The sequence below is a fragment of the Aegilops tauschii genome, chromosome 7 (genome assembly GCF_002575655.3).
Source record: "Aegilops tauschii subsp. strangulata cultivar AL8/78 chromosome 7, Aet v6.0, whole genome shotgun sequence".
NCBI classification, from domain to species: Eukaryota; Viridiplantae; Streptophyta; class Magnoliopsida; order Poales; family Poaceae; genus Aegilops; species Aegilops tauschii.
In genome coordinates this window covers 88,488,947-88,503,138 of record NC_053041.3, presented here as the reverse complement: position 1 = coordinate 88,503,138, position 14,192 = coordinate 88,488,947, and the positions used below count along the sequence as shown (strand labels likewise).

Below are 14,192 nucleotides of genomic sequence, written 5' to 3'. Positions count from 1 at the left end.
CCAGTCAGCCCACTGCAGGCCTATCGGCCAACTGCAGGCCGACTGGACCCTGTCGGCCAACTGCAGGCCGACTGGGCCTGATCTGGTCGCCGACAGCCCAATCGGCCAGCAGCAAGCTGATGGGCCACCAGTCGGCCTGCTGTGGGCTGACTGGGCTCAGTCGGCCTGCAGCGGGCCGACGGTGTATTATTTTTGAAAATTCTTTTTTCAGCGTAATATTTCTGTAATTTAAAAAAAATGTATTATTTAAAAAAATTAGCCTCTATATGTGCATGTCCGTTTTCCCATATTTTGAAACCAATTGCAGGGGGCTATGGCCTATAGGGGAGTCCGGACATCCACTTGACCAATGAAAAAGCAACCTTGTGGGCCTCTCTTTTCTCTCTCTTCTCTCAACCACACACCACACATGCACATATCCAACCAAGCGGACAGGGCTTGCCTGCTCCGCAGTTGTGCTCCCATCTGTGCTCCCACTAATCCCTCAGCGCTACCCACGTCTCCCTAAAATCAGTAGAGAAAAAACCAACAAATAAACCACAAGCCACGGAGCACGGATGGGAGCACAGCTGCGGAGCATGAATGGGAGCACAGCCGCGGAGCAGGCAAGCCCCGTTCACCACAAGCAACCACATGCATGGGTCCCTCCCGCATCGCAGACATTTACATTTACGCTGTTCGTTTTTGGGGTTTGCATTGGAGATGCACTAAGCCCATAAAAAATCCTTCAGAGTTATTCCCAAGGCTTAGGGGGGGGGGGGGCCTTGGGTAGCACCCCATATATATAAGACACTGAAGAACTCTGAAAGTGTTTTTTTTTTCAGTTGAAAGTTAACATTGAATGTAACTAGAGAAGTTACTGCTATTCTATATAAATGTACTACTTTGCAGGTACTAACATAAATATTCCTATTACATAATGAAACCATATTGTGGGAACAAATATGAAAATGAGTAATAATTTACCAACTCTACACCAAAACTTATCCTCGCAGAAAGACCAAGGAAAAAAAATCAAAATCAGCCTCGTACGGAATAGAGTAGACCGATCCGATGAACGTTCGAAGCTCCAACGTCGAAATGAATGGTGGCCCGTTGTCACAAGCATATGTCTCCTTATCAGCACAATGACCTCAACAACCTCAACCGAGCTCGGATTGTCGATCATGACAATGGACCAGTGAGCAGCCCTGAGTAAGATCTCAAACTTGGGGTAGATAGAGCTCGTCGAAGCTGCCCTAGAGAAAAGTTGCACCCACAAGCAGATACCGCGCCCTCTCCCTCACATCTATGGTGTAGCAGTACTTCCTGGTCTCTACAGGGAAGTTACATCCATAACATACCCGACAAACACGATCAAGAAGAGACACCCGACAGGTTTGTCTCCAACTCTTTCCACTTCCAACTGCAGATATGCCATTTGCTCAAGTCAATTATAGCAGAAATTATAAGTTTTATTTATCTATAAACTGAATAGAAAAATGGTATAACCTTTCAAAGTATAGAGCAAAGGGAATAAACACAACATCAACCATACTTCCATAAAATAGTAACAAAAATATGATCGTTCTAGCGTTCGCGGCAAGTTGAACCATGCATAGCGCTAGTTTCCACCAGCCTCCCGTGTGACAATTTTAAGATTAATATTAGAGGTATTTCCTTGAAGTAAAACAAATTGAGAACCTCAGTATAGCCCGTGTGAGTGTGTGTGTGGACGTCATTTCCAAAGCAAATTGAGAACCTCACTCCACACATACCGTTGGTTTGGCACGGGGGGCGGGAGGGGGGGGGGGCATTGCCTCCATTGGCCCTACTAAAGCTTTGGCAATGCGTGTGGCTACCAATATACCCTGGCGGCTCCTGGTGCCAACAAACCCCACATCAACTCTCATTGTTGTGTGGAGGCTCACGGAGCACCACACGCCACACAAAATCCAGAGGCGATGAAGAAAGAGATTTGGTGATGGAGGCAACGAATCCGGGGGTTTACCATGGTCACTCATGGTTGACCACTAAAAGTTGGCGCATATGCTACTGTACTACTAGGGAAAGTATCAGGTACTCCCATTCTTGGGGTCCTTCTGGTGCTCCAAGTTTAAAAAAGACATTCATAAATATTTTTAAAAATTCCGGGAAAATATGTGAATGTTCGGAAGGAATGTGACTACAACCCCTAAAAATTTCAGATCCAAACTCGAAATGTACATTAAGAAACAAAAATGTGAAATCTGGCATCAATAGTGTAAAAAAAAATTCAACATTGACACTATTCACGTCTGGATTTCACATTTTTGTTTCTCAATGTACATGCCGAGTTTAGACATGAAATTTTTAGGGGTTGTAGTCATATTCCTTGCAAACATTCACATTTTTTTCCGGAATTTTTAAAAACATTTAAGATTTATTTTTGAACTTGAAGCACCAGGAGTACCCTAAGGATAGGAGTACCAGATATTTTGTACTACTAAACCCCTGGACTCCCAGAGCTCGTGACGGACGTGTAGTACTAATCAAATAGTACTCACTTGTCCTTCGTCCACCACAATGATGATCTCCGCGTACTCCTGGCATTCGACCGCACATGCTTAGTTGCACTCGCACTACCACCATGGTCGGCAATGCCTCAGCGGCTCCGGTAAAGCCCTCGGTTCTCGGGGAGGCATGGACGGGCGACGAGCGCATGCCACTCAATACACTAGAGCCAGCGTGGTGTGGGGGAAGTTGTCGATGCACGGGGAAGGGAGGTGACGGGGAGCGTTGCTCCGGGCGTTGTGGTCTTGTGGACGTGGACATGGCGACGGCGAGGCATGTACAGGAGGTCCCTGAGACAATCCTCACAGTCTGCCGGATTGTTTCAGGAGTGAGAAGCCGAGAAAGGAACGTGCCATCCCTGAAATGGGATTTTGTGTTCTACCGTGGATCTGACAAGGGTCATGTGCAACGGTTTGTACTTGGGCTTCAAAGTTTCAATGAAAATTCCAGAGGGTGCCCAAATAGCTTCCGGCGACAAATTCAAATTATGTCCAACTTCAATGAAATTTAGACAAAATTATACCAAAATAAATTCCAGAATCTTGGATCAAAATTTCAGCGAGACCCGAGGGAAGTCTAGTGGGGTACCTGGTGGTGGCAAGGAAATCTGAAACATCGTATGGCAGCAAACGCACGTTAATATTGTAGCCTTCTAGGCACGCACCTGCTACACTAGATGATACCCCGCGCATCTTTATTTAATACCTTAATATTACACACATCTTTATTTATTTACAAACAGGGGGTAGAAACGAATTTCAAACAACTACCAGCACGAATGAAACTCACAAATTTCTAATACTCCTGCCTACCAGGACAAACATCATCACCAACTAATTAGGCTCTCACATTTTCTCAGCGAGGGTTAGTGCTGGGCACCAAGCCGCTGGGCAGGTTGCTGCCGGAGACGTCCGACGACGACATGTACTGGTAGGCCATCATCGACCCCCCGGCAGACCACGACGACGGCTGCGTGCCTGTGCGGCTGGGGTCCATGGACACCGACTCCGACTCCAACTCCAACGGCACGCTATCCGTCTCTGGTGTCATCTGCCATATCGTCTCCAGCTCCCGCACCACCTCCGCCATGGACGGCCTCGCGTCCGTCTCGTCCCGGCAGCACCGCAGCCCCAGCGCCGCGAACCTCTCTAGGCACTCCCCAGGGCACGGCCCCATCCGCGTGTCCACCACCGACAATATCATCCCTGACTGGTTCGCCGCCACAACCTGCATATGCATGTAATGTATTTTTGTCACAATTCAGTTTCAGTTTGCTACCATCACAAAAATCACCACAGTGCAATATATTCCCTGCTCCATCGATTTAAACTTTGATGATTACCTCTCTGACCAGGTTTTTCCCATGAGAAATGGGCTGCATCCCAGTCAGCAGTTCCAGAAAAACGACACCGAGGCTGTACACGTCGCTCTTGTCCGTCAGATTATGCGTGAGGAAATACTCCGGGTCAAGATAACCCTGCATGGTGTAAACAACAGCAACTAAATCAACAATGCGGTGTCGTTAACATGACGCCGAGAACTGGCATGTTACCGAAAAAGGGTTTCCCCCGCTTTGTATTCCAAAGCAACCAACACCGATACAGGATCGCTGAGGCGAACAGCACAACAAGCCCAAAAGAAAAAGAAGAAGAAGCAAATGCCAACAACGGCAGCTCGACAGAGCGCGGATGACCCGCCACCGCTACGCCCACCAGAGACAAACCACTACAACCCCCGCTCGACAGAACTGGCATGTTAAAAGATACGTGACACTCAAAACTAATACAGATCCTCACCTCAAGTGCCACATGCTTATTTATGCGCAACTAGTTGATGCCAAGATATAAAATGTTATACTCACCGGGGTACCCTTTACGACAGTGGACACATGACCAGGGGCGACCCCCTCCATTGCCGGCAGTGGGGCAAGCCTCGAGAGACCAAAATCAGCAACCTTTGCTACAAACTTCGAGTCCAATAAAATATTGCTAGACTTGATGTCACGATGATATATCGGAGGGTCCGCTTCCGTGTGCAAGTAGAGGATCCCTCGTGATGATCCCAGTGCAATTCGTAACCTCATGGGAAAACTTAGAGCCTCTTTAGCTTGAGCTGTTACGTAAATAAAGCACTAGTTAGAGGAACTTTACAGGACAGGCAGCACACCAAAAGCAAGGTAGAGGGATATCTTACACACGTACAATAAAGCAAAAATAATTTGCAAGCAAGCAAAAATGCATGGAGATTTCATTGGCTTGAGCCTGACCATCAAAATCCAAAACATAGATATCCAAAATTAGGTTCCTTCACACCTCATGAGTGATTGAATTTCCCTGCTGTGATCAGTTGTGAGTTCTAGCTGAGGAACTATTGATGGAACAGAGACATTTATCATCAAGATGGCATGCACTAGACTATTATGTGTGTCACAATGATCACGACAGGGAGATTTCATACGTTTGTCTCGATATCATTTCTCAGCTGGATCTAACACCTAATTGAGTGACTGTAAGTCTGTAACTATGTGATCTGTGGCAAGAGAAAAGGCCAAAGATTGCATATCTGTGCATGGTAGATAAATAGAAAAACACCCTTGCCTGACAGGATAAACATGGAACAAAGTAATTCAGTAAGATAAGCACATTTCAGAAATTATGACCAAGTGTACAATTCTGAGGTGCAGTTTAGTGGCTACAGAAATGAAGTTCTGACCTGAAAGATGATCGCGTAGATTACCATTTGGCATATACTCATACACCAGCATCTGCAATACATGGTTCAAAGTATGAGTTTAATCGTCATAAGGTTGGACCAAAAATTAAGTAACATTAGGCATAAACAGCAACAGGCCAGCTTCTGCCATTAAGAGTGCCCTGAAGATGAGCTCTCGATACCAAGTGCCAATCAACAGAAAATGAGCTTACAATGTCTATGGACAAGGAATCACTTCTGCACTAAACAATAAACAATATGTTGAATTGATCTAGCAGAAATAGCCTAAACGTGTGTTGATGTATAGAAATGGGTTGATAATGTGTTGATGCATATGTACTTCACCAGATACATGGATCGCAATAAATATGGATATCAAATTTTCCATGGCCCATTCTAGAACACGAAAGCAGCTGAATAATAAAGCAGCATTTGATGAAATTAGTATTTCTGATTAGTATATATAAAAAAGAAGTTGGGGGGACAACCTGCTCATTATCTTCGTCACAATAGCCAACCAAAGAAACCAGGTTTCGGTGATGCAGCCTGGACAGCAATTCTATCTCTGTGAAGAACTCCTCTGAACCCTGAAGAGATCCCTGTTGTGTACGTTTTACTGCAGCTCCTGTTCCATCAGCCAGAATCCCCCTGTATACTTTTCCATACCCTCCTTGACCAATTAGTGCCGAGTCACTAAAATTGCTTGTAGAATTTGATAATTCTTCAAAAGTGAGGTCTTTTACGCCATCAATCTTCATCTGAATTTTTTTCGCTGCAAAGTCAGTAGAATTTTGTCATTGAATGACCATAACAATTTCATCACAACAAGCTCAGATGAATAGCAACTCATATAAAAAAAATCATGACAATACGTACAATGCTGCAACTCTGTACTAACAAAATCAGAAACAAAAGAAGTGACAACTGTTTTAAATAAGAAAAGGTGGATAACTGAAATATTACAATGTATTTGAAAAAGAGATGAATAATCTAACAATTTTAGACCATAGAAAGAACAAATGAATGGTTTACCATTGCGTCTCTTTGAAATTTGACTTGAATGCCTTCTCAATATAATTAGAGTAATGAGGGATGAAAGAATTGCCGCTGCAGCAAATGCTGCGATGACAATACCAACAGTGGCACCTGTAGTGAGACTGGACTTTGTACGACGCGGTAGTACTGAAAAGAAAGCATGGGAACATGTGAGTTCTCTCTTCAATAATTGTACAACTGCTGCATACCAAGCTGGCAACACTTTTGTAGTGGTTACATTTGATAAAGAGCACCATATATGATGGATACTTCCACAACAGTGCTATCCACATCCTCTTAGATCCCAAACTATTCATTTAAGATCCCAAACTATTCTTTTCTGTAGACCTAGATATATTGTATTCGATCCAATATTTTTTATTTATCGTGAGCCAAGAAAACCGTTAGATGTTGTGTTACTCTCTTCTTTGCTTATTTTTACATGCATGTACATATACATATATTGGCCTTTGGCCCAGGGAATACAGCAAGGTTCCAGCACAGGGGTATACTTGACCAATTAATTAAAAAGACATTTGAGACATACAATGAAGCTTACTAAGTTAGGACAAGTGGGCAACGGTAATATGCTTATTCGTGGGGTTTGGGGATCTGCGTTGGGGAAGATGAAGAGAGGAGGCCTCGGCAGTTCGAATGTGCGCACGTAACTGCACGTGTGATCACTAATACAAACATCTATACACGACCAAATAAACATGGTGACAAAAAATTGCAACCAAACGAAATATAGAATGGAGTGAAGATAGAGTAACATATATACATACCATTTTCGTACCACCCTGGGATGAAGTCGATAAGCTCATAGGGCCCAAATATATCCGAGTCCGTGATTAGCCACCCTGTGAACATGTCTCTCAGTCTCAGCACTTCACCTGAGTTAAACAACGCAGTGTTGTTTGGGAAAAGCTTCAGGTTCATCTTCAGCCTCGGGCCTTCTTCCCACATAAAAGTAGAGACTTCCAATTGGTACGAGGACAATGAAAGACCAGATGATAAGTAGTGTTGAAATTCGGCTTCGTATGGAACAAAATCCCAGAATCCTGGACTCTTCAGCCGGTAATCGACGTGAAGTGGAATAGCACATAAGCACGGGATTGGTGACCTTAGTATGTTTTCGTGAGGAAGGTCAGTTGAGCATGGCGGGCAAAGTGTATCGTTATTTGTGGAACCTCCAGGAACAACAACTGAAGTTGATTGACAATACTGAGATATATTCAGTTGATTTTGTGATGTGCATATGGGGTTACCAGATAACCTAAAAACATGGATGGTAAAGGAAAGAAAATATAAGGTACCGGAAATGACGAATGGATCTGAAAAATGGAAAAGATAATTGTTCAATAGAAATGCGTACAGGATGGTAACATTCGCAGGGGGTGTAAGAGGATTTGCTAGAATCGTGAGAGCGTTGTTATGGAAATCCCTGCAAAATATGTAAGGGGGGATATTAGATTACCAGTCCTGAAGAAATATGTCAATTATATACCGTTCTCTAAAATCAAAAAGCTGAAGCAGAAGGTTCAGTTTATGATGATCTTACAATATCAGGCTTCTATTTCCACTGAAATCAATATTTCGCCAGACATCAGATGGAACAGAACCATCCAAGTTATTATTCTCCATTGACCTAAATGAAGACCAAAAAAAAATCAGCTCAGCCTGATTCAAATGATCATTCATGAACAGTACTGTCATGCAAAACTGTTTAAACTTATGTTTGTTGAAAATTAAAGTTGTTGTCATGGCATGGACCCGCAGAAGGTACTCTGCAATCAATCATTGTCCATGCGAGAATACCCTAAGGGACAAAGGGAATGATTCACTACTATTGAGCAATAATGAAGTAAGAGCATCCCCCTTTTCTAGAGATTTATCCCTTATCAAATATTAAAGGACATAATAGCATGGTGAATGTAATATCAGACTTACAATCTTTGGAGATTAGGAAGGCCAGAGAAACTTCCAGGAATAGAACCGTTAAGACGATTGTGGGAAAGATCTCTGCACAACTTGCAAAAGTGAGTGTAAACTGAAAATAGAAGTTTCCTTGGGGGGAAAGGGATCAATAAATAATACTTAAAAAACAAAATGGCATGAAATCTTTGCGAGGGCCTTATTTTTATACATTGTAGTTATGTTGCTCGCTAGTTTGCCAGATGGTATAGGACCCGTCAACTGATTCCAACTAATATCCCTGAAACAACACAACAAAGATTAGAGCAAGTAACATTAAACTCTCTCTTTTCAATACAATGAAACGCAAAGGTCCTTTGCGTTTTCCCGAAAAAAAAGATTAGAGCAAGTGATAGCTGCCAAATTCCCCTAAGCATCACGGGTGAGATTTTTTTTCCTAAACAAATAGGCAGTACGTAGTTCAGAATTCTACGTACAAGTAGCCAAGTTGCGGTATTCCACTGGCATCAAGAGCGGGACCTTCCAAGCTGCAGTTTCTCAAACTCCTAATGTAGACCATATCAATTAGATTAATCTGAAACTGTCATAATACTTTAAAAGAAAAGCAAGCCAAGATTCTTTATTTCTTTTAATCAACCAAATTAAGGGCCATTCTCATTGCAATAATGATGACCAATGTGAAAATCGTTCTGGCTACAAAAGCAGAGAGATGTAGAACATACTTACAATTTCAGAAGTGTGGTGATATTGCCATAAGATGAAGGAATTGAACTTCCTGAGAAGTTGTTATTGTCTAGCTGGCTGGGATCATTTTGAAAAGAGGTAATCAGACATACAGTGAGTGTATATATGTCTTATAAATGTGATATCTCAAAGACATGACAAAAAAACTAAGAAAATGAACTGGAAGTTACTCGAATTGCTATGGGTCTTCTTTCCAATTACTTTGAATTACTCATGGTATATAAATAAGAGAAAAATGCAAAATCGACTAGCAGTTATATTGTTTCAGCAGCATATAAGCTTTCAGTGGTTTACTACTGGCAAGAAATAATGCCGTAAAGATCAGGGTAAAATCAGAAGTAATCCTAAACAACTAACTCAGCTAATGCCAGTTAAAGCAACTTACCATTGAATAAGTTGGCACAGGAAACATGCCAGCAGCTACTTTTCAGTAAAAGAGAACAGTGGAGCAGACATTCTTTGTTTGTGTTGCTCTCTAAGTTGTAAGTAAACCGTAAACTATTCATTCAAGCTACAAAACAACAAATAAAGAACTACTGCTTATGAGCTTCATTTAAGACCGAGAAATTTAGTCCAATTCAAGCTCAAAGATTGATATCCAACCCACCCAACAAAAATAATCAAGAACTGTATATTATTCAAACTACTGCACAATAGTAGGTTTCATACACAATAAGCAGTTTTGGTAGCTGTGATAATTCTGGAGGAAGATAGCCCGATAAGTTATTGTTATCCAACAATCTGCAAACCAATTATACTGTCAGTAGGGTATAAATGAGAACCAATATTATGGCACGTGCAGAGGTCAGGTACTTACAGATGAACAAGTGAAGGTAATCTGGACAGTTCAGGTGGAATTTGACCACTCAACGAATTATTGTTCATGTGACTGGATAGTAAATGGAAATCCATTAGGATAAGGATAACTATCACTCGTTAACAGAGAGGCTACAACATATCCTACTTACAAGTGCTCGGTTTTGTTCAGGTTAGCGAATGATTTAGGTATGGATCCGGATATATGGTTCTGATCAATCTGAATCCTATTCAAATTAGGAACGAAGCCAATTTCCTCTGGTAAAGAACCAGTCAACTGGTTCCCATTTAAGAGCCTGCAAATATAAACAATGCACACCTTGTTACAGGAGCAAAACAAACTGTGAAATCATCTCAGAGAAACAACTATTTATTGAAACACCTGCAAGCAATAACTAAGTTAACATATACAGAAAAATGATAACCTCCATGTCTAAGCAGAAATATATTAAGGAAATTGATTCAGGTAGACCATGTTTCTAATCCGTGGTGTAGATTTCGACTTACAATAGTTCCAGGGAAGTAATGTTGCCAACCTCCTTAGGAATGCTCCCACCAATTGAGTTCCACATAAAATCCCTTGAAAGGAAATTAAAAGAAGTACTCAGTCACCCCTTGTGCATGTAGGACTGGATTAAATGAACAGGCAATCCACATGATAATTAGCGAGCTCAGCTCACTGCACTTACATTATTTTCATGCGAGACAGCTGGCCAAGCTCAGGAGCTAGAGTCCCAGATAAATTTAACCGTAGAAGCTCCCTATAATCACATAATACGAGGATATCATCAAGCAAAACATATTATAATAAAATGTCACAGGAATTAGATTCATCTGGAATTAAAATAAGCATGAGACTTTTCACTTTTCAGAGGGAAAATGCTCCTCTACTCCATCTATACACATTTTGCATCCTTTTTTTACTGCACTTTCAGCTCCATCAAATATGCTGATACCATAAATAATATGGTTTATTTTGCAAGAAGGTAATGAACGCTGAAACATTTTTCTGGTTTATTTTAAATGAATCTGTCAACGAATCAAAACAGAATCAAGGATGGCAAAATGATCTATTAAGAAAGTCAACAAAACAGTATATACGACCAAGCCCATGTTCTCAACTCCTGACCAAAAGCAAGCCAGAATAGAAGCAAAGGAGAAGGGTTGTATAAATGATATGGACATGATTGACAAGGAGAACACTTATGCACATACAGTTGCCGCACATGAAAGTATCCATCGCTTGCTGTTACATTGTAACAGATAACACGGGACCAATTTCCGCCGCATGGATCTCCACGGTTCCAGTTATCGAGACGTCCCAGTGGATCACTCAAGCTGCCTCTGATAGCTCTCAAAGCATCGACTGCAGACCAGTTGAACCAAATGTACAGCAAGTTGGTCTCATAATGCAGGAAGAATACAGAAAAAAAAATGTAGCACCCTGGACTTGTGTGCTCCTTTGCATCTCTCCTCAAGTGGGCCATGGTTATGAGGAAAATGTAAAATGAACAAGAACACCTACCAAACTAAACAAGAGGTATGGTGGTGAAGGTGGATTTTACCTTCCCATGGTGCCGTGATCTGTGCAGTCGTCTGTTGCACATGGGCAAAATAGAATGTGAAGATAATGGAGCAAATATAGAACAGTCGGGACCGTAGCATGATGCCGTTGCAGAGAAAAAATCCCTGATTTGGCGGTAATATTCAGAGTTCAGCGATGCAGGTTCCTTGTGATGGCAGAGCCAATTTCCTGAAAAGAAGCAGAGGAGAAACAGTTACTTGTCCAGATCCAGGAACACGAAAATGATCTTGTCAGCAAACTCGTGACGATGTGCCCTTATAGTACTTGGGACTTTGTTGACATGTGTATCCGAGAATTCTCAAAAGTCTGAGGAACACTCTGTGAAAAGCATACAGTCATGAAGAGCTTGGCAACCAGTAACCACAATAAACACCAAAAATGGATTCAAGTGGTTATGTGATTGGAGGCATAAACTTGATATGACATGGGAGATTTGGTGAAGGAAGAAGCGTCCAAATCCTTCCGCCGATGCTCAGCGCACCGCGTGCATATCCACTGGAGGAGGCTAACAATCATGGTCATGGCATCATAACATGAAGGAAGCTAACAAATAACAATCATGGTCATGGAGGAACCTAATAATCATGGTCATGGCACCACACCATAGCATGAAGGAAGCTACAATGTCTACGCTTTTACGGAAGAAGGAATGGATTCGATACCGCGCAAGGAAGACACCGGTGGAGAGGAATCGGTCGATACGATGATGAAGTGAAATGACAAACATAGGAGAAGGAGACAAGAATGGTGGCGGTGGGCCAGTTAAAAGGTGTGGGCAGTAAGCAGCACCGAGTTCTCTAGACAGTAGAGAACTGGAGTACGTGTTGTGCTGGATGTTGGAGAGGGGATTGACTAACGGGGAGGGAAAGGGACGGCAAGCTGAAACCTTTCCTTCCTTCCCATGCTCTTCCATTCTTGAATCCATCCAAGACCCGTTCCTCCATATCTCGATCTTGGACAGTTCCATCTGTCGCTCGCCATTGAAAAGGAAACGAGAAAAAGAATTGAGAGATTGGGGATGTGTCTCCCCTGACCTCAGCAGCGCATACAATTCGCCGTTGAATCTGGTGTCAGCGGAACTAGATTGGGCCAGCAAAACCTAGGCAAGTAAGAAGAGGAACGAGTCAGGGTGAAAGAGGCCGTACTTGAACGCCACGCCCACCCTGACGTCGCGTCATCCTCGCCGGCGCCGCTGGCCATGCTTGCTGCGCCGCGGCGATGTGTTCCCACGGATCCACCGGACATCAGTTGACACAAGGACAAGGGGATGGAGGGATGGAAAGATGCCGTTACTGACGTGTGGGTCCATCATTTTCAAGAGCGATAAAAATCTTGAGACCCTCTATTTTGGTCAAATTTCAACCATAAATTTATCTAACAAAATATAAGTAGTATATGTTACAGTAATTATTTTGGTCTCATAATTCATACTTAGTTAAATTTATGGTCAAAATTACGCCGCAAACAAATTATGGTCAAAATTGGATAAAAATACCAGGGAGACTTTGTTTTGAGCAACCATGAGAAGAGAATTGTCCGGTTAATAAGGAGAGATGGCCGAAAATCAATACAAATGCCCCATACACCCCTCCCCCCCCCCCCCCCCCCGATGTTGCGAGTCGACGACTACGTCACCCGCATGGCCATAGTCAACACCCTACAATACGAACCAGAGCCGTCGCTCCGGCATACAGACCACAACAACGCACACCATCCCGAGGCCTCTTGACAGACGAGTCGACGACTCTGCCTCCCAAGAGACCCAAATCGACATCTTGCAATAGAAGACACCCTCCAGAGTCATGGCTCTGGCTTCCACGCATGCACGAGGACGTGTCGCACACGAGCAGATAACTCTACCATCCAAGTGATGAAATTCGACGCTCTACAACCAACCATGCTCTCCAGAGCCGCCGTCAGGGTTCCACACCGGTCCCTAGACCGCGCATCCACCTAACCGATGACGAAACTGTAGGATGACACAAACCATCGAAGTTTGACAGAAGACCATCGCCAAGGAGGAGAGATGAGTACGACGACACACACTCCATCCGTAGTCGAAGCTTGGTTTTCATTCCAAGTTTTAACACTTTGATTTCTCGCTAACGTGGGTTATTTTCTAGCGGAAAGGACATTCCCGTCAGTGACAAGGCACTTATGAGACTGAAATGTCCACGACAAACCATTAGCAATAATGGAGGCTAAAAAAATCTGAAGTGGATCTGAGGCCACAAGTATATGAGTGAGTGCAAGTGAAGTACCTTTCCTTTTCAAGTCCTCTTATGTGGTACAACGGTAGTATATGAGCTCATGCACAAACTCAATCCGCACACACACCATTGACACCAACACACAAGCTAGACCCCAACTATCCACACAAAATCACTAAAGGATTTTGTTGTTGTGGCACATCCGCGTGGGAGGGGAGGGGGGACTCCGACGAGGGCTTGAACAGAAACGACATGAAGTTGACGACGATGGCATGACATCGCAGGTAGAGGGAAGTCCGATGGAGTGAGGGTTGACCATCGGATGGGGGGGGGGGGGGGGGTGCCGGTGCGAGAGGTCGTGGGGTAGAGGTTGCAACAACACAACAGTTGGCAAAGTGGAGGGGCTGACGAGGCGCAGGGGAGCACCGCCCGACATTGGGGGTGGGAGCGGATGGTTCGACCGAAGCAGACAAGGGCGGGAACCAGAGGAAGAAGAAATCGTGTGGGCGTGGAGAGAAAGATGAACTAGATTATTTAGACGATGAAGAAGGCAGGGCAGCCGATCCAATTGCCCGTGCCAATCGACGGATGAATGAAACAGGTTTTTTTTATCATGAATTTTC

At 43.3% G+C, this 14,192-nt stretch overlaps 1 protein-coding gene across 3 annotated transcripts; it reads right to left on the bottom strand.

Moving 5' to 3' along the window:
- Positions 1 to 3,200: 3,200 nt before the first annotated feature.
- Positions 3,201 to 12,644, bottom strand: LOC109781821 (probable LRR receptor-like serine/threonine-protein kinase At1g06840). Of its 3 annotated transcripts, none has more exons than XM_040397143.2 (21): positions 12,505 to 12,644; positions 11,340 to 11,527; positions 10,990 to 11,140; positions 10,464 to 10,535; positions 10,282 to 10,353; positions 9,927 to 10,070; positions 9,776 to 9,847; positions 9,628 to 9,699; positions 8,941 to 9,015; positions 8,691 to 8,759; positions 8,426 to 8,494; positions 8,230 to 8,301; positions 7,841 to 7,927; positions 7,655 to 7,723; positions 7,065 to 7,555; positions 6,277 to 6,426; positions 5,733 to 6,016; positions 5,245 to 5,296; positions 4,394 to 4,644; positions 3,875 to 4,009; positions 3,201 to 3,759 (listed from the first exon to the last, which is right to left on the bottom strand). In XM_040397143.2, the coding sequence occupies exons 2-21, from the start codon at positions 11,437 to 11,439 to the stop codon at positions 3,388 to 3,390; spliced, it is 2,859 nt and encodes a 952-aa protein (XP_040253077.1). In that variant the 5' UTR covers positions 11,440 to 11,527; positions 12,505 to 12,644; the 3' UTR covers positions 3,201 to 3,387. The 3 variants fall into 3 exon arrangements, with proteins under 3 accessions (XP_040253077.1, XP_020196005.1, XP_073359186.1); XM_020340416.2 differs by lacking the exon at positions 12,505 to 12,644 and adding an exon at positions 12,022 to 12,260; XM_073503085.1 differs by lacking the exon at positions 10,990 to 11,140 and having other exon boundaries at positions 12,505 to 12,620.
- Between the last annotated feature and the right edge of the window lie 1,548 nt (positions 12,645 to 14,192).

Bases quoted from the DNA above. Each gene is read 5' to 3' on its own strand.
- LOC109781821 (XM_040397143.2), bottom strand. From the start codon at position 11,439: ATGCTACGGTCCCGACTGTTCTATATTTGCTCCATTATCTTCACATTC. The intron at 11,141-11,339 runs GTAAAATCCACC...ACTGGTCTGCAG, and splicing joins GATCACGGCACCATGGGAAG to TCGATGCTTTGAGAGCTATC. The intron at 9,016-9,627 runs GTATGAAACCTA...AAATGATCCCAG, and splicing joins CTACCAAAACTGCTTATTGT to CCAGCTAGACAATAACAACT.